General features: G+C 36.0%; 1 protein-coding gene across 5 annotated transcripts in view; it reads left to right on the top strand.

Moving 5' to 3' along the window:
- The window catches only part of Nup153 (nucleoporin 153), a 61,962-nt gene extending 44,555 nt beyond the window's left edge, over positions 1-17,407 (top strand). For 4 of the 5 annotated variants that reach the window (XM_076859242.1, XM_076859245.1, XM_076859241.1 and 1 more), the window contains 7 exons: positions 1,682-2,293; positions 5,420-5,614; positions 7,948-8,766; positions 11,056-11,403; positions 12,186-12,458; positions 15,752-15,920; positions 16,250-17,407. In XM_076859242.1, the coding sequence (XP_076715357.1) occupies positions 1,682-2,293; positions 5,420-5,614; positions 7,948-8,766; positions 11,056-11,403; positions 12,186-12,458; positions 15,752-15,920; positions 16,250-16,334 (2,501 nt within the window). In that variant the 3' untranslated portion in view covers positions 16,335-17,407. The remainder of the gene's footprint in view (positions 1-1,681; positions 2,294-5,419; positions 5,615-7,947; positions 8,767-11,055; positions 11,404-12,185; positions 12,459-15,751; positions 15,921-16,249) is intronic. The other variant, XM_076859243.1, reaches the window with a different exon arrangement.
- The last annotated feature ends 1,789 nt before the right edge of the window (positions 17,408-19,196 follow it).

Raw genomic sequence — 19,196 nt, 5'->3', positions numbered from 1 at the left:
AAAATTTTATAAGAGTCTTCTTATAAAATTTATTTGAGTGACAATGAAAAGGAAAATTAATTTAATATTGTCAGTTTTCCTAATCTAGTGTTTCAAATAAACCATTACAAAACAACATTGCTGGGCTGGGGATGTGGCTCAAGTGATAGCGCGCTTGCCTGGCATGCGTGAGGCACTGGGTTCCTCAGCACCACATAAAAATAAAGGTACTGTGTCCACCTAAAACTAACTAACTAACTAAATATTAAAAAACAAACAAACAAAAAAAAAAACCAACATTGTTGACTGCTGGGAGTGACTGAAATATATGATATCATTTTGCCGTTATGCTAAAGTAGCTATAGGCTTGATTATTTCTTGATACCAGTAGAAAACCTGTAAGGACCTTCTATATTGTCTTCCCTTCTAATGCTTTCTTTGGTGATAGTGTTGCTGTGTATAAACTAAAAGTTGTCCCCAGGAAAGAATTAGAAAGTCATCCTTATGAATAAAGTATAGCTTGAGTGAATCAATTCAATGACTGCTTTGAAAATACCCTAATTGTCTAAATATTCCTTCCATTTTTACAAAAAGATACACCTGGCGCTGGGTTATGGCTCAGCGGTAGAGTACTTGAGTACTTGCCTAGCACATGCGAGGTCCTGGGTTTGATCGTCAGCACCACATAAAAATAAGTAAATAAAATAAAGGTATTGTGTCCAACTGCAACTAAAAATAATATTTTTAAAAAAGATACTTGACAATTATGAAAGGATTCTGAGATTATATTAGAAATATATTTGAGTTGTGTTTGAGTTACTGTTTATGAACCACATGTGAACATGTATTTGAGTAACATCAGCTGCTGTTCAATGAGGATTAAAAAACTGGGTTTTAATCATTTTTATATTTCTAGGACTTACTAATTGGGTTATGGTATCATTTGTTATTGAAACATATAGTTTAAAGCTTTTGTGTGTTTTTTTTTTAATTTTTAATTTTTTTTAGTTGTAGATGGACAACACAACCTTTATTTATTTATTTATTTATTATTTTTATGTGGTGCTGAGGATTGAACCCTGTGCCTCACAAGTGCAAGGCATGCACTCTACCACTGAGCCACAACCCCTAACCCTTTTGTGAGTTTAATATAGTTGCAAATATTCCTTAGCACCTTGTTGTACTTTGAGGGATACTTATCAAATAATCATGCCTGCTCAGCTCAGCTTAGCTGGTTTTATTGATGGTTGAGGTTACCACAACAATGGATTATGACTGGATAGCATTAAAAATTGTAGGTATTGAAGTTGTTTGGCAGGGCCCAGAGAACACCCAAATGAAGGGACAGACATGAGGGGACATTAGGACTGTGCTGTAGTTTAATATTTTGGGAAGGCAGACTGCTGTAAAATGTGGATGACAATAGTGTACATCAGTATACTAGAAATTCCTTGAGGGAGAAGGTGATGTATGCTTATTTAAAAAAAAAAAAATCTTGTAGAATTTTAACTTGTCTAGATGTTGCTTATTTATGCTCTTAATAAATATGTATGAAAAACAATCCTTAAAAGCAGTCCATTTGGTATTGTAGTAACTTTGCAAGAAGGTAGATGCTTTTTTCCTCTGTAATAATGTTGCAGTTAACGTTTTAAATGGAAAACTTCTGTTTTTAAAAACTCTCTGTTCTTTTTCTCCATTGTAGGTTTCACATCGCCAAAGGTAGATCCTCTTGCTGCTCAGTCTACCACAACAAACCCAGTAGTTTATACAAGACCAGCAATAAGTACATTTTCTTTGAGTGGAATTGGGTTTGGGGAGAATTTAAAGGGTGGATCATCATGGCAGTGTGATACGTGTCTACTCCAGAACAAAGTTACAGACAACAAGTGCATAGCCTGTCAAGCAGCAAAATTGCCATCAAGGGAAACTGCCAAACAAACCGGAAGTGGGACACCAACCAAAAGTGGCAAAGCAACTCTTTCTTCGTCGGCTACAGGCTTTGGAGACAAATTTAAACCAGGAACTTGGGATTGTGACACCTGTTTAGTACAAAATAAACCGGAAGCAATGAAATGTGTAGCCTGTGAAACACCGAAACCTGGCACTGGTGTGAAGCGAGTGCTCACATTGACAGTGGTTTCAGAAAGTGCTGGGACCATGGCTGCGTCATCTTCCAGTTGCACTGTGGCATCTGGTTCTTTAGGATTTGGAGATAAATTCAAAAAGCCTGTGGGTTCTTGGGAGTGTCCAGTTTGCTGTGTTTCTAACAATGCAGAAGACAACAAATGCGTGTCCTGCACTTCTGAGAAACCAGGTATGTTTATGGCTATATGGAATAATTTTACTCATTACCTTAGTAGGGTGTTTTAATTTATTCTGTAAAAACAGCTAAGAACAATCTCAGTATTTTAAATGGTTCAAGATGAGCATTTCCTTATATGTTGATTTTTTTTTTTTTTTTTTTTAACTATCTTGAGGTTAAAATGACTTGATAGGGGCTAGATCTTCATGTTTGCTTGGATAGGTTGTGTGTCCAGCATATACTCTGACCTCCATTTTCTATGTGCTTTTATGTGGTGCTGAGGATTGAACCCCGTGCCTCATACATTCGAGGCAAGCACTTTACCACTGAGCTACAGTCCCAGCCCCCTTCCTGATAATTTTCAATGCTGCGTAATGTAGATGTTGAAAGCTTTCAGAATGGGGCAGTCTCTCTCAAATCTTCACAGAATAAAATGTTATTTTTCTCTCTTTCTCTAAGTAGAAATAAAGATAATTTTGTCATTTATAGGGATGTTTCTTTAAGGGGTGAACACTGACGCTTTATGAAAAGGCTGTAGCTGGAGCAGTATTGATACCTATAGTCACATGCTGTTTGTCAGCAATGTTGCAGTGATAGTAGATTTTTGAAATATTAATGCAAAAAATTCTAACAGCTAGAAAAATGGAGTTAATTGAGTTTCTTCTGTTTCTCTATTCAAAATTGAGTACTGAAGATTCACATCTTAATTCATTTGGAAGTGACTCTTTGCTTGTTTTGTAATACTAGTATATAATTTTATGATACAGATATAGTGATGTAGATATGAATAGAACATGAATGTTCTGACAGTTATACTTCCTGTTTTTATTGTGTTACTTATGGATGTGTCCGTGTGTGTGTGTGTGTTGTGTGTGTGTGGTTTTTTTTTGTAGTTGTAGATGGACAACATGCCTTTATTTTATTTGTTTGCCTTTATTTTATTTATTTATTTATTTTATGTGGTCCTGAAGATCAAACCCAGTGTCTCATATGTGCAAGGCAAGCGCTCTGCCACTAAGCTACAGCCCCAGCTCCTCCTTTTGTGTTTGTAAAGTGAAGCTGCATTACTAGCCACACTCTTTGCCTCAGCACTTGAGCCATATTTCTAATTCATGCTGGATATCTCCACGACACTAAGGTTTCAGAGTCTTCATTCCGAAATAGCTTTTTCTTCCCATCTGACATCATCTCCTTACTGAAGTCTTTGATACACTGAGGAAACCAGAATTGATTAAATTGACAAAAGAGTAATAAAACTTTGAATCCTCAGTAAGTGAACTTTTACCCATGAACAAAGGAGTCTTATAGAGGTACAAAAGAACTTGAACTTTATCCAGAAAATGACGAATGATCATTTTCACCATAGGAATGACTCAAATTTGTATTTTTTTGATAAATCACTCTGGGTTTTTGGTTAATGGATTTGATGCCAATAGAATTTGTAATATTCTTAGTCCTGTGAATAACATGCAATAGATAATGATTGTGTGTACTAAGGGAATCAAATCTAGGAGGGAGGGATATAGAATAATGTACATTGGAAGCCATGTTAATTTCAAGTTGCTGATGTTGACATCAAATACATGTGAGCCCCTTGGATATGCTGATATAGATCATTGACCCTCAGAGCTGGAGATAAGGTGAGGGAATCTTTTGTTATTTGAAGTTATCAAAGTCATGGGAATAGAGGTGAGTGGAGTATAAATAGAGAAGACAGCCCAAACTAACTGCTAATTTAGGAAGTGGTAGGAATAAAACTTGCACAGTTAATCTTTTAAAGGAGCAATCAGAGGAAAAACAAAACTGCATGACAGTAATTGCCTCTGAGGAGAATGGATTTCAACAACAGATGAGGGAGAAACTTACCAGAATAGTACAAGTGTCAGAGAAAGATTGAAATAAATTTGAGAAATATTTAAGAGAGAAGGAGCCATTTAGACATACTAACCAAGTGGATTAGCAGAACCACCAATTAAGATTACAGTGACAGCTCAGAAGAGAAGTGTGGGAGGCAGGGTACAGATTAAGAAACTGTCATTTTGGTGCTTAAGACCACTAGAGTAGATGACAGGACAGTGGACCAGAAATGGAACCCAGGGAGCAGTTGTATTGGCAAGAGAACAAAACAGAACATGCCTATACAATATAGAAATTATTCAGTTAACTGGGAGAATCGACAACAGTTGCAACCATTTAGAGAAGTGGTGGTGGTAGAAGGAATGGCCGGGCTCTCTTGCTGTGTCTTCATACCTTGTGCTTGGGTGAGCCCTTCTTCCCAAGCCACTTTACCCATAAACATGCTGGTTCTGCTTAAAAGATGTAATTATCATCTCTGGGAATCCTTCCATGCTTCTTCATCATTTCTTCCTCCTTTGTACACTTGTTTTAGGTCATTTATCACTTGATGATGGTGCTGCCATGAGTTTGTTTAATTTTCCCCTACCTTAGGAATTAAATGTTATTTTACTCAACTTGATGTTCCCAGAACCCAACTATATTCTGGTGTTTAATAAATGTGTTAAATGGTTAGCATGTAATGGAGTGTAGGGTTGAATTGTAAAGTGGATGATTGTTTTCTGTGCAAAAACAATCATTTCAAATACAGAGACTTGTGCCTTGAGATCTTACAATGAATATGGTATATGGCTATGTATTTTTTGTGTTAGGGTATTGCCTATAGTTTGCATCTTGTGTCTTAAAAACACTGTGCTATTTAAGAAATTGACCTTTCAATACTAATGATTGAACCCAGGGGCCCTTTATTGACTCTTACCTATCTACAGTCTTTTTTTTTTTGTTTTGTATTTTGAGACAGGGTCTAAATCGCTAAGACTGACCTTGAATTTTTGGGATCCTTTGCCTCAGGATCCCAGCTAGCCATCATCGTCTTTTTAGCCTCTTAATTTGTGAGCATGACTTGTTTTTGTTTTTGTTTTTGTTTTAAACCACAACAATTCAAATTTGAGGTTAAGGAATTCATCACTAAGCAAGGTTAGAGCAAGCTGATCATTAGAGTTTTTTTCTGGCATGTTCGGTTTCTTAATATGAAAAGTTAATAAACATTGAACACTTAAAAATATCATTAAGATGCTGACACAATGTAGATCAAATTTCATGAGTTTCCCTGTTACTTTTTAGGAAGTTCAATACCTGCTTCAAGTAGCAGCACTGTGTCTGTCTCTCTGTCTTCTGGAGGCTGCCTAGGATTGGACAAGTTCAAAAAACCTGAGGGAAGCTGGGACTGTGAAGTGTGCCTAGTCCAGAATAAAGCCGACTCTAGCAAGTGTGTTGCATGTGAAAGTGCAAAGCCAGGCACGAAAACTGAGTTTAAAGGTAAGGTAATGGAATGCCTCTTTATAATGCTGTTTTAAAGTGCAGTATTTACAAACAACTGAAGTTTTTAAAAAGTTATTCATTCTCTGTTAAATTCATATAAAATGGAATATTGTCCTTAGATCTTTTTAGTTCACATATATCTGAATTATTAAGTCAAATTAGTTGTAGATCATTAGTGAGATCTTTGCAACTGGGTAATGACCTCTTGTTATTGAAAGAGAGTAGTGTTTTTATTTTTCATTTTTTAAAGTTGGTGCATTATAGATGTCTGCAATGGTGGTATTCATTGTTACATAATCATACGTTTACATGGTTGTTGCTTTTAAATGTTAACTCTCATAGTTTTCCGACTCTTATTTAACACACTCTTATTTATACAGACCTACGACCTTATTATATATAGGTATTATAGCTTTGGGCTTTGGTTCCCCAGCATATGACCCAGAAAATGAACTCTTGAGTATTTTGTTAATCATGTACATATTTCAGTCAAAAATATGATAAACCTGGGGGAAAAAAGAAATTTTAATATCAGAAGGACCAGTCAGGGAGAAGTGAGAAAGATTTTAATCTGTAAGAGAGTAAGTTGACAAGGTGGGAATATGGAGGAATTAAAAGAGTACCATAATTGTGGCAGGAGGATCTCAAGTTTGAGCAGTTCAGCAAGGCCCTATCTCAAAATAGAAAATACAAGGGCTGAGAATGTAACTTGGTGGTAAAACGCCCCTGAGCTCAGTCCCCAGTACTCAAACAAACAAAACCCAAGCTTTCTCTTATTTTAGCTTTCTCTTATTTTCTAATTTGCTTCAGACTGGTGGCTTTCTAACTCTTCTGACTGAAAAATCAAAGTTAGATATGAACTTTTATATCTTGACTCATCATACCCACATCATATTTGTCTATATGATTGAAATAACATTTTTACAAAATAATACTTCCCTCTGGTATATATGAAGTACCCTGGTGTTTTCTGTTCTCTTTTAGTGGGCCACAGTCAGCATTTAATTGGTTGACTAATGAAATACCACTGTCATTTTGAAAACCATTGCATCTGATTGATTTGGAAGATCACTGTTTTCCGTGCCATTTAACCTCATTTTTTAGCTGTTGATCCACATTTACTTTACCACATTCTCTGCCTGTGGTTCAGTGACCACCATATTTTAAATCTGCCCATAGAAAGAAGTAATCAGTTCTTATCTTTGACCCCTTTATTTTTAGCTTTCTGTCAGTATTATTTAGTAGTTTAGAGAGCAGGTATATGGCCACTTACTTGCCTAAGATTCTCATGTAGTTTTCCAATTGAGTTTCTCCTAATGAAAGGTGAGGTTGGTGGGTAATCATTAAAGGGGGAGATTTGAGGAGGAAGGCTTATAAAAAGTGTGACTGATTTTTTTTTTTTTAATTTACTCATGGGTAAGTAATATATGCATATCTTAGCACCTTTTAATGGTTCTCTTTGAACCTTGCACTGTATTTTTAGATTCTTCAGCTGTAGGAAAACAGCAAGAGACCGATTTTGATCTTCTCAGTTTAATACTATATCTTTATGAATATTGCTTCAGGTCATATAATTTTTCTTGTTTATTGTTGCTAAAATTTTTAAATGTTCAAGTAAGGACCATTCATAGTTAAAAGGAAATTGTGACAAAGGTTCACAGTGAAAAGTTGCTCTCTTGTTGCTATTTTTTATTTTTCCAAATCTTCATCCTCCCAAAGGTGATAGCTGTGGCCCTTTTTAAATCTTCTAATTTCTTTATACCCTTTCTAAGCAAACACGTTCCTATTTGATGTGTTCTGATTTCCCTCTACCTTGTAAGAAAAAGTTGTTTACCTCACTTTCTTTCTGCCTTCTTGATTTATTATGGATTATTTTGGACATATTTGTTTTTCATTCTAGCAGTTGCCTAGACTGCATGTTATTTTGCATGCCTGTTAGTTTGTCTTTAAAACAAAGTCCTAGCTATAGAATTTCTGGGGTAAAAAGGTATAGTTTTTGTTAAATATTGACAAATTGCTCATGCTGGTTTATACTTTGATCTACAATAGAGTGTTGGATGTTCCCAGTGTCATCACACTAAAAACTTTATCAAACCTTTTTGATCTCTGCCATTCCCATAGATGGAAAGTGACAGATCAGTATAGTTGAAGATTGAGATATAAGTTTTATACTGAGTATTTGTCAGTTTGGTTCATATTTTATTTTACCATTGGTAATAGTCCTCAAAGTAGGCAAAGTTGTTTTTATGTTATTTTGGCTTTTAATGTTTACTTTGTGAAAGGATGAGTGCATTGATTCAGTGTCTTTGTGGCGTCTTATATTTTTGAAGGCTTTGGCACATCATCTTCATCTTTGAATCCATCGACTACGACCTTCAAATTTGGTATCCCATCATCTTCTGGGCCTTGTGTATCATCTGACTCTGGATCTATAAACCCCATCAGTGAAGGCTTTAAATTTTCTAAACCTACTGGAGATTTTAAATTTGGAGTTTCATCAGATTCTAAACCTGAAGAAGTTAAAAAAGACAGTACGAATGAAAATTTTAAATTTGGACTTTCTTCTGGTTCAAGCAACCTAGCTTCATCAGCTTCATTTCAGTTTGGAGTGTCTAATCTTGGACAGCAAGAAAAGAAAGAGGAACTGCCTAAATCTTCACCTGCAGGCTTCAGCTTTGGTACGGGTATTATTAACCCTACCCCTGCTGCTACTGAAACTGTGGTGACCTCTGAGAATAAGAGCAGCTTCAGTTTTGGAACCATAGAAACCAAGAGTGTCTCAGTGGCTCCTTTCTCTTGTAAAATGACAGAAGCTAAAAAGGAAGAAATGCCTACAACCAAGGGAGGGTTCACTTTTGGCAACATGGAACCTTCCTCTCTGCCTTCTGCCTCCATGTTTGTTTTGGGAAGGACAGAAGAGAAGCAACAAGAGCCCGTCACTTCTACTTCTCTGGTTTTTGGGAAGAAAGCTGACAATGAAGAGCCGAAGTGTCAACCAGTGTTTTCCTTTGGGAATTCAGAGCAAACCAAAGATGAGAGTTCTTCAAAGTCAACATTTAGTTTCAGTATGACAAAACCATCTGAGAAGGAATCTGATCAACCAGCAAAGTCTACATTTGCTTTTGGAGCTCAAACCAATACTACAGTTGGTAAATATTAGAAAATTTTTACAAGGGTCTTTAATATTTCCATAAATGCAGTAGGTCAAGGAATGGTTACATAGAACATGCTTGGTAGAGTAACAGCTATAGAGGACAGATGGGATTTTCAGTTTTAATTGCTCCAAATCCTTATGATTCTAATGAAGTTAACTGCAGGTCTAATTTTAAGAAATAACAGCTCTAATGGAAAGCTCATAATAGTAAATCTTTTTCTTTCGCCCTCATAATTGGACCTTCTACTTGGGCTTTTATAACCAGAATTGGCATTATACTATCTAGAAAAGTAGGTATTTTAAATAAGCTTATGAAATATTGCATAATTTTAATGTGAAGTCCTTCAGTTACAAATAGTTAACATTTATCATCAGACATTTAAGGAACACAGCCTAGAAATATAATTAAATCCTGAGAAAACAGAGACAATTCTGAAACAAAAGTCCTGAAGAAAAAGAAATAAAAATAGCATTTTTAAAAGTAAAGAGCATGGTTGTTGAACTTAAAGCCATTATATGGATTTAGTAGCAGAAAGAACACAGGTGATAATCAGATTTGTGAAATGGAATTTCCCAGAACACATTGCAAAAATAGATATTGATATAAACTAGATCTACAGTGAGTTCCATTAAAATAGGAGTTCTTAGAAGATGAGAACAGTACCCGGGAGATGTCAAGTAAGTGACAGAAGTTTTTCTAGATATAAAGAAAGACCTGTCTTAAAAATGGAAAGGTGGGCTTAGGGTATATCTCAGTTGGTAGAATGTTTACCTTGCATGTACAAGGCCCTGGGTTCAATCCCCAGTACCAGGAGGGGAAAAAAAAAAAAAAGGAAAGGCCCATACTAATTGACAAAGATCAGTGAGTTTTAGGACACCAAAGCCAAAACTCTGAACACTTCCAAAGAGGAAAGCTGTTTGCCATAAACAAACAGGTATCAGAGTGACATTAGACTTCTCATTTGCCAGCATCAAACACTAAAAAAACAAAAGAGCAGTGCCCTCAAAATAAAAATGGTTTTGGACTTAGAATTCTGTAATAAGCCGAATTTATCCAGACAAAATAGAGGTCTTTCAGACATGCAAGGTATAATTTAAAAACCCATTAGTAACACTTTTTAACAATAAATTACTAAATACTCAAAACAAGAACCTAAATAATGTGGAATTCATCAAATAGTTGCAAGCAATTTTTTCTATTAGATATTTTCTTGGAAATTTAAAAGCAGCCTACAAAGAAAATCACAACTAAAATTACTCTTTTGAAAAGGAACAAAGCAGATCTAATCAAATTTGGTCATGCAATCCCTAGACTATAGTAAATGCTTTTAACCACCCTCCTGTTAGCAAACATGGGCTCCGCTTTTTATAAATCATACTAATGCCCATAGGACACTGTGAACTGCCTTGACTAGTGTGCAGTATTGGAACTCAAAACATTGAAATAGTAAAAAGTCCTCTATTAGGTATTGAGGGTCACCAGATAAAAACCATCAGGTTTCCTTTAAGTCAGCAATAATAGTGGTATAGTGTGTCTCATTTGTGTTTTCTAACATTTCTAATTTTGTATTTTATAGCATCAGCAGAATTTATAGCATGCAGAATAATTGAGTAATCATTAAAGATGTACTTGTTCCTGAGAGTAGCTACTCTACATCCCTTAACATGAATTTTTAGAGGAACTTTTGTGGAGCTTGATAAGCTATGCTAGTTCTGAAATGTACTTGGAAGGGAAAACAACATAAGAAATTTTGGGGAGAAGGGCAGGTACACAGACAGGGGTGTCCTACTATGAAACTGTATGTGACATTAAAATAATGAAAACAGTCTAATGACAATAACATCAGAGGAAACGGTATATATAAAGGTAGCATTGCAAATTGGTTAGTAAGAGGAAAATAGTGCTGGGAGAACTAGCAATCCTTTTGGATAAATTGAAGTTGTTCTACTGCATACTTCAACATAAATTGCAAAATCAAACACATAAAAGTACAGCTAATCTGGATTGTTCTCCAAACACAGTATCAATTTATAGTTGGATGTGGATTAAGTCTTGAATGCCAAAAGCCTTCCTGTGGGGGGGGGGGGATATCTATAAGTTATAAAAGAAAAGATATTTTTCAAAATTTAGAATTAATAGATGATCATTCTGTGAATAAATCTATATAAATACAAGCTTCTATTTTTTAAAACTATTGAATTCCAAGATTGTAGTGCAGGAAATGCCTTCTGAGATGATTTGTACTTAAGTATTAATGTTGTTTTCTTAATTTTGTCTTAACAGATCAAGGAGCAGCAAAGCCCGTTTTTAGTTTCTTGAACAATAATTCCTCTGGTTCAAGTACACCAGCCACTTCAGCTGGTGGTGGCATATTTGGTAGTTCCACTTCTTCCTCCAATCCACCTGTGACTGCCTTTGTGTTTGGACAGGTCAGCAATCCTGTGAGCAGCTCTGCTTTTGGTAACTGTGCTGAATCCAGTACATCTCAGTCTTTGCTGTTTTCTCAGGATAGCAAACCAGCAACCACATCCAGCACAGCTACAGTGGTTACCCCATTTGTCTTTGGGCCAGGAGCCAGCAGTAATAGTACTGCAACCTCTGGTTTCAACTTTGGAGCTACAACCACTGCAGGTACATAACACATTGTGTAGTTAGATTGGCTGGAATACAAAATGTCTGTTCTTAGCAAATAATATAGCAGGCTGTCAGCATTCTTCAATGGCATGTGTGCCTTTGGTCATTTGTGCCTGGGATGTTGTACTCATTCACTGTATAGAATAGTGTACAATTTGTGTTCAGGTTGAGTATGTTTAATTCTTGGCAACAGTTTTTCTAACTTTTGCAAGAATTTAATTAATTTTTCTGAGTTTTCATTTTGAAATGTCAAGTTATAAGTAATCAGTGGTGATGGTTTTATTAGAATTCAGTTCTCATGAATGCTATATGTACATGTATATACAGCATCAAGTAATTATTTCTTCATGTATTGAATTTCTGGCAGAAGATTATCTTTTTATATTTTTTAAGTAATAGTTGGACACAGTATCTTTACTTATTATTCATTTCCATGTGGTGCTGAGGATCAAACCCAGCACCTCTCATGTGCTAGGTGAGCGCTCAACCACTGAGCCCCAGCCCCAGGCCCAGGGGATTTATCTTTTTAGTTGTATCCCTTTACCAAAAAAAATTGGCCATGAGGTGGAGGAGTTTCATTCATGTTAATTGAAATCTCTGTTTATGTGGATTCTGTTTTACTACATAAGAGTAGAGTTATAGTCTCAATCATTACTTACAACTTGTTTTGATCAAGGTAAGCATCTGAAAAGAAGGATGGACTTTGAGGGTTTATGAAATCTTTTGAGGACTGACCATAGTGACCGTCTTGATGATTTACATGTTACTTTGGCCTCCAGGGTCCTCCTTTGTATTTGGCACTGGGCCTCCAGCACCATCTGCCAGTCCAGCATTTGGTGCTAACCAGACCCCAACATTTGGACAGAGTCAAGGTGCCAGCCAGCCCAATCCCCCAAGCTTTGGATCTATATCATCTTCGACAACATTGTTTTCTGCTGGGTCTCAGCCAGCACCACCTACTTTTGGAACAGTGTCAAGTAGCAGCCAGCCTCCTGTGTTTGGACAACAGCCTAGTCAGTCAGCATTTGGCTCTGGAGCAGCTCCTAATCCCAGTAAGTTTGTACAATAATGTGGTTTGTGTCATACTTGGAGTCTGTGTGTCTTAAAAATATTGCTGTCCTTCAAACTTTGAATCCACATGTACATCAGTTCTTTAGGGTACTTGGCAGAATATTGTTTATATTTACCAGTAAACAGCATTCCCAAGTTTCAGTAACAGCATTTTTAAAGTATTACATATGGGGTTCATTCCATCTCATTTCTCCTCAGCTCCGAATTTGGGGGCTCTCTAGTCTTAATTTGAGCTGTGTTTTCTGATTCTCTTTGTGATTGGATTTACTACAGGGAGTTATACCTCGATTCTATTACTCTCCTTGGATAGGCCTACTGTATTGTCTCATGACACTTTGATGATAATTAATACTAATCTTTCCATGTGACTTGCTTGCTTGCTTATTGACTAATTGATTGGGTACTAGGGATTGCTTACTTGCTTGCGTATTTATTTATTTATTGAATACCAGGGATTAAACTCGGGGACACTGGACCACTGAGCCACATCCCTAAGCTCTAATTTGTATTTTATTTAGAGACGGTCTCACCAAATAGCCTAGCACCTTGCTCTTGGGAATTTGTGATCCTCCTGTCTCAGCCTCCGGAGCCACTCAGATTACAGGCATGTGCCACAGTGCACAGGGTGACTTGCATATTTAAACAGAAGTTTCTATGACTTTTTAAATATGGCTGATCATGCTGTATTTTAATCTCATATTTTCTCAGAATTGCACTTTTTTTTTTCTTATTATGAAATGTAATCTCATTTATAGAAGGGGATAAAACAAATGAACAGTGTAACACTGAAACAAATAGTTGTGTAACCACCACCTGGAAGCCCCTTAGAGATCCCATTTTGATCACATTCCTTTCCACTTCGCTCTTTTATGATCTGTGTGTGTGTGTGTGTGTTTGGTAATCATTGTTCTTTGGACTTTAAAAAATGCATCTTTAGGAAATATAGTTTTGTCTGATTTTTTAATCTATATGAGTAGAATCTTACTGTATGCAATCTTTTGTTTTTTTTTACTTTTCTCTCTTTGGTTTGTAAGGTTCGTTCATGTGATTGCATTTAGTGTGTACATTATCACTCCTGCATTGTATGTATATACTACTGTGTTTCCATTTACTGTTTTTTTTTAATATTTATTTTTTGGTTGTACACAATACCTTTATTTTTTTTATTTGTTTTTATGTGGTGCTGAGGATCAAACCCAGGGCCTCGCAAGTGCTAGGTGAGCTAGGTGAGCTAGGCGAGCTAGGCGAGCGCTCTATTGATGAGCCACAACCCCAGCCCCTCCATTTACTGTTGATGAAGGTTTAAATTGTTTTCAACTATTAGAAATTGCTGCTCTGCATGTTCTTAGATATGAACCTTGGGGTACATGTGCATGCTTTTCTGGAGTATATAACCTTGGGTGAGGTCACAGGATTAAGAGATTTATGTATCTTGTACATAGAAGATACTTGTAGAAACTTTTGTTGATGGTTTGCACCAATTCACATTCTCTTACCATTGTATGAAAAAAATTGCCATTTGGATTCTATTTAGATTCTATTTAATGTCATTTGTGGATTCTTCTTGAAGTATTTTTGGCCATTTTCTGATTGTTTCACTTTTGCTTATTGGTTTGTAATGGTACTTTATGTATTCTAGTATTAATACTTTATTGGTTAATAAATGTTGCAAGATTTTTTCCTGTTTTGTGACACATATTAACCATTTTAATCAGGACTTTTTTTTTGTAGTGTGGAATTGTACAGTTTGGCTTTCTATTACATGGGTAACATCTCTCTCTATCCCAATAGAGATACTGTATGATTGGGCCAGTATTCTGATAATGCAAATACTGTATATTGCCGAGCTAGCTGTGTGGTATGCTGTGATTTTCTTTCCTAATCAAAATTTTGTTGCCTCTGACATCAGTGATTCCTGCTCTTTTAACATTTTCTTTATACTTATAATTAAAGTTTAAACTCTTCCTGAATTTTTATAAATATTTCCTCAGTATTTTTAAAGCCATTAACTGTTTATTAACATCTGAAAAAACTTTCTTTTGAATCTGTTCTTCCACTAGGCTTCCTAGCCCAGCTGTTCTACAGTGGTGGCTTTGTGCTCTCTTACCATCACCTCAGGAGTTCCTTTAAGCATGACTTTTGTCTTTTGTACTTTCTCAAGAGATTTTTTTTTTAACCTTTTCTTGTCCCTTCTTTTGAGATTTTACCTTTAGTATTATTACTTTTTATTTTTTGAATTATTTTTTTTATTTGTTTTCTGGCTGTTTCTTTTATTTCTCTGATTTTGTTTCATGGATAGAGTGTTTTCTGTTATCCCTTGAGATGTTAGTGATACTGAGTTACTGGTTTTTCTTCAGGTTTCACTTTCCTGCTTATTTCCCCAGGTTGCTTTTTTCTGTTTTTGTTTTGGTGTTAATACTGTCACCAAATATCTGGTGGTCCTTGGCTGTCTGCTAATAGTTGTAAGAGTGTAGGATACATAAATACCTCTTAAATCCTTTACATATTGCTGAAGAGTATGACTCTTCAGTTTTATTGTAGGTTTATCTGATTTATCTAGCATTATTATTATTATAAACACCTGGATGTTAGTATCTTTAGGTTTTTCATCTTAGTTTGTTAAATTCCCCAGAGAAAATGTTTGTAGTCATCTGCTTAGAGGGTAATAGGGATCCTCTTGCTTGCCAGTGTTCTGGGAGCTGGGTCAGGGAGGATGGGTTGAGGTCACCATATGCATTATGGCAACCTGTCATGTTCTTACCTTTGACTTGGTGTCATGTCCCCTGCTCCAGAGACCTCTCCAAAGACTAAACTTTGGTTTGGTGTTAGAGTTTGTTTCTAAAAACCATCCACATTCTTTCTGATGGTTTTCTTTGTTGTCATCCTTGTCCTTGTTTGTTTGCTGGCCTCGAACTTGGCAATCCTTCTCACTCAGACTCCTGCTGAAGTTACCAGCAAGCATCACTGTTCCTAGTCATTTCCCTTTCCTCTTATTTTAATGTACTTTTCAAAGAAGATAGACCTGAATGTTTGTCTGTTCCATTGTCTTTAACTAGATGTGTACTCTGCCCTTTTCTCCTTGGTCAAGGCCAAATTGTTTCACTTGTTGTAGATACCAGTTGGTGTCAGAGAAAATATTTTAATTTTCTGTAGATTATATAATCATAAGAGATCTTAACTCTTTACATGTTTTCATATGTTGAGGTCAGAATCATTACTAAAGAAAAACTATTATTTTTCCTTTAATGAAGTATTTCTGCTTCAACTATTATAGGTTCCGGTTTCCAATTTGGCAGCAGCACTACAAATTTCAATTTCACAAACAACAACCCATCAGGAGTGTTCACATTTGGTGCAAATCCTAGCACGCCTGCAGCCTCTGCCCAGCCTTCAGGCTCAGGGGGCTTTCCATTCAACCAGCCTACAGCAGCTTTCACAGTGGGGTAAGAAGAGATTTGCTATTCAAGTGAAGGTCAAGAGTGTATGAATGCGTGTGTTTTGCTTCCTGAAAGTCGTTCAGATGCAATATACTTTGGGTGAAATTAATATATTCTCCAACACCAATTTGTCTTGTTTTAATTTTGGAGATTTATAGCCTGAGAAAAAAATATTAGTTGTAGTAGTAGTGTGTCAGATAAAGTGGAAAATGTATTTGCTTCACAGTGTCTTTCCTGCTCTCTTTTCCCTGTTGCTGGTCATGTAAAAAGTTATTATGATTCTAACATTTTTTTATTGAGCATCATGTCACATTATGAAGTTTTTTTCCCCACAGGTCAAATGGGAAAAATATGTTCTCCTCTTCTGGAACTTCAGTTCCTGCTCGCAAAATAAAGACTGCTGTTAGGCGCAAGAAATAAAGATCACAGTGGTGTTGCACACAACAGTTTTAACGACAGCTGGTGCCCTTCTTTCAGATACTGGATTGTACTCCAGACTGGGCTCGTCTGAAGTCATATCTGCCTAAGGACTTCTTTAATTTTGGAATTTTCCTCCTCTTTTTCTTTACAGAAGCTCCACTCCCACCTTTCCCAATCCCCACCCCCCCTTTTTAAAAAAAATAATAGCTAGACTGGTGACTGATTCTTCAGCAAAAATATTTTATGATTCAGCACATTATTCACTGATTTTGGCATAGTCTGGCTGTCCCCAGGAATAGAGCCTGCACGGTGAATGGCTTTGTATAGACCCTCTTCGTCTGCACCGCAATGTGCGCTGATAAGCGTTTGTGGAACGCATTGAACTTGTAATTATATCTGAGGAATTCTGTATAGATTAGAGGACGTTGAAATGAATGATCTGATCTCTATGCCGAGTTTGTGCTGGTGTACGTGTGAAGTGAGTGAGTTGGGTGTGTTGTGCACTAAGATTTTCTGATAGAGAAAGCCTGATTAAAGAACGGTCCATGCCAAGGACTTGTTAGATCTAGTTCATTGTCCATTTAATAATTATATGCTATTTCTACATTTTCATTCTTCTATCACCTGTCTTGCCTTTTTCATTATTTTATTATGAAACTTCTGTAAATATAATTTTGTTTCTGTACTTTTTTGGCATAACATAAATCTGTGAACTTGAAATTTTAATTTTGTGTTAGACATTTTTTTGTTGTTTGTTTAGTCTTGTCTCAGATTTTATTATGTAAATCCCATTATTCAAAGTTGCCTAAATCCATTTAGAAATCTTAAAAAAAAAATTGGGGATACTTAAAGTTGAATTTATTGGCTTTTCTGATCCAGTTTTGTTTGGACCAAAAACCAGTATTGTACAAAGTATTAAGCATATATTTTTATATTTACTGAAATGGACTGTGGTGACTTTGGATAATAAGGAAAAGTTTAATATTAAAGCCATGTTTATTACAGTATAATTAACATGTTAAACCATGGGATAAATGCCATCAATAAAAATTTATGAAGCACTTTTTGTTAAAGAGTTTTAACTCATAATGAAGGTACACAGTAGCCATGGAAAGGAACTTTTTAAAGAAAAATTCAGCAGTGGTCAGTTAGAAATCCCAGAGTATCTTTAATGTAGAGGGGGAAGGGTCTGAGTTGACAGCATGAAAGAGGCACCCTGCCTGTCTGGTGCTCCAGATCTTGCCTATTTGCACATAGATCTTCATACTTTTTTAGTTGAAAATAAACACACACAACCATTTATTTGTATTATATCTTCCTTGATAGGTGATTAGACAGTATTTATTCATAGTATCATTTAGATACATAGAGGGATATGTATCTAAAGCAATTTTCAAAAACTTTAATGGTCCTTTTCTGTAATTTTTTAAATTACTAAATTATTATTTTACTGAACACTTTTTTTCCTGTGGCCCAATGAACTCTTAGAATAGCATTTGGTATTTTTAGACTGCAATTTGAATGCAGTTAATATGTGCTTGCTTTTAATTTGAGGTGATTGGAGTTGAAATTCTGAAATTTTACAATGTTTAGAAGCATTTCTGTTTTCCATAAAATGATGTTTGTCTTACCTAAGGTATCTTCAACCATCATCCATTTATAATTAATAATATATATTTGATACTTGACCTCTTTAGAGGTCAAATGATGATAGTCAATGCTAGAAGAGGTAACTGGAAATCTGTGACTGCTAGGAAGTTAACACCTAATGCTCTTGTAGGTTGGTTCTTTGCCATTACCCATCCCAGGTAATTGGGCATGTCGGGCTTTCTACTTTTCTCAAAAAATGTGCTAGAAATGTTTAGTATTACTTTTTTAAACAAGTTACCAATAATCCATACTTAAGATCCCATAAATGGGATCTTTCAGCTTCCCAACTGAGTGTCTAAACTGTATTTGAACTTGGGACTATTTCCAATCTTTATTCCTCAGTACCAGGGATCGAACCTAATGCTTTGCCACTGAGCTATATATAGCCCTTTTTGAGACGGGTCTTGGTAAGTTGCCCTGGTTGGCCTCAAACTTGTGACCCTCTTTACTGAAATAAATTGTTCATTTTAACAATTTGTTACCAGGCTGTTAATAGTTTAGCCTGGGAAGAATGTTTCCTTCTATTCTGATGGCATGTCCTTTTGGGGGCCTGTTTAAAATTTGAAATTCAGTGAAAAAATTTAAAGGTTAGCTTGTGTGTTTAATGGAAACTAATTTGATGTAGCATTGAGGAAATGGGGGTGTTATGTCCACACACTACTGCTCCCTAACCCTAACCAAGTTGGACTTCATCTTATAATATGGAGCAGCTTTTACAAACTTTGCTCAAAGGACAATGTAGTTCTAAAATGTGCAATTAGTGGCTTTGTTGTTGTGGGTGGACACAATACCTCTATTTTATTCATGTACCTAGTGTTCCACCTCTGAGCCATAACCCCAGCCCTTAGTAGCTAAGTTTTTAACAGCACATTGTCTACAGGTTCAAACCATATTTTTGCTTTTCCCAGGATACTTTATCTGTTCCCTTAGCTTGTCTGTGTAGGTTAGATTGGGAGGGGTTTGTAAGACCAAAACTGAGTTTAAGTTGCCCAGCTGTCTCATAGTCTTATATGATGGCTGTGGTAGCTAATAACTCTTTAAGGACTGGATTGATTTTAACTGGTGTGGGAAAGAAATATCCCTTGAGGCAGATAATGTTTTCACAGACCCATTTCTAAAAATGACCCAGTTCACTGGAGTAGCCCCTGGAAAGTAGTACTTGGAAGCAAGGTCTCCCTAGCAAACCTCAAATAAACAGACAAAACACAGATG

The sequence above is a fragment of the Callospermophilus lateralis genome, chromosome 6 (assembly GCF_048772815.1).
Source record: "Callospermophilus lateralis isolate mCalLat2 chromosome 6, mCalLat2.hap1, whole genome shotgun sequence".
Lineage (NCBI taxonomy): Eukaryota > Metazoa > Chordata > Mammalia > Rodentia > Sciuridae > Callospermophilus > Callospermophilus lateralis.
This window is presented reverse-complemented; position numbering and strand designations above follow the sequence as displayed.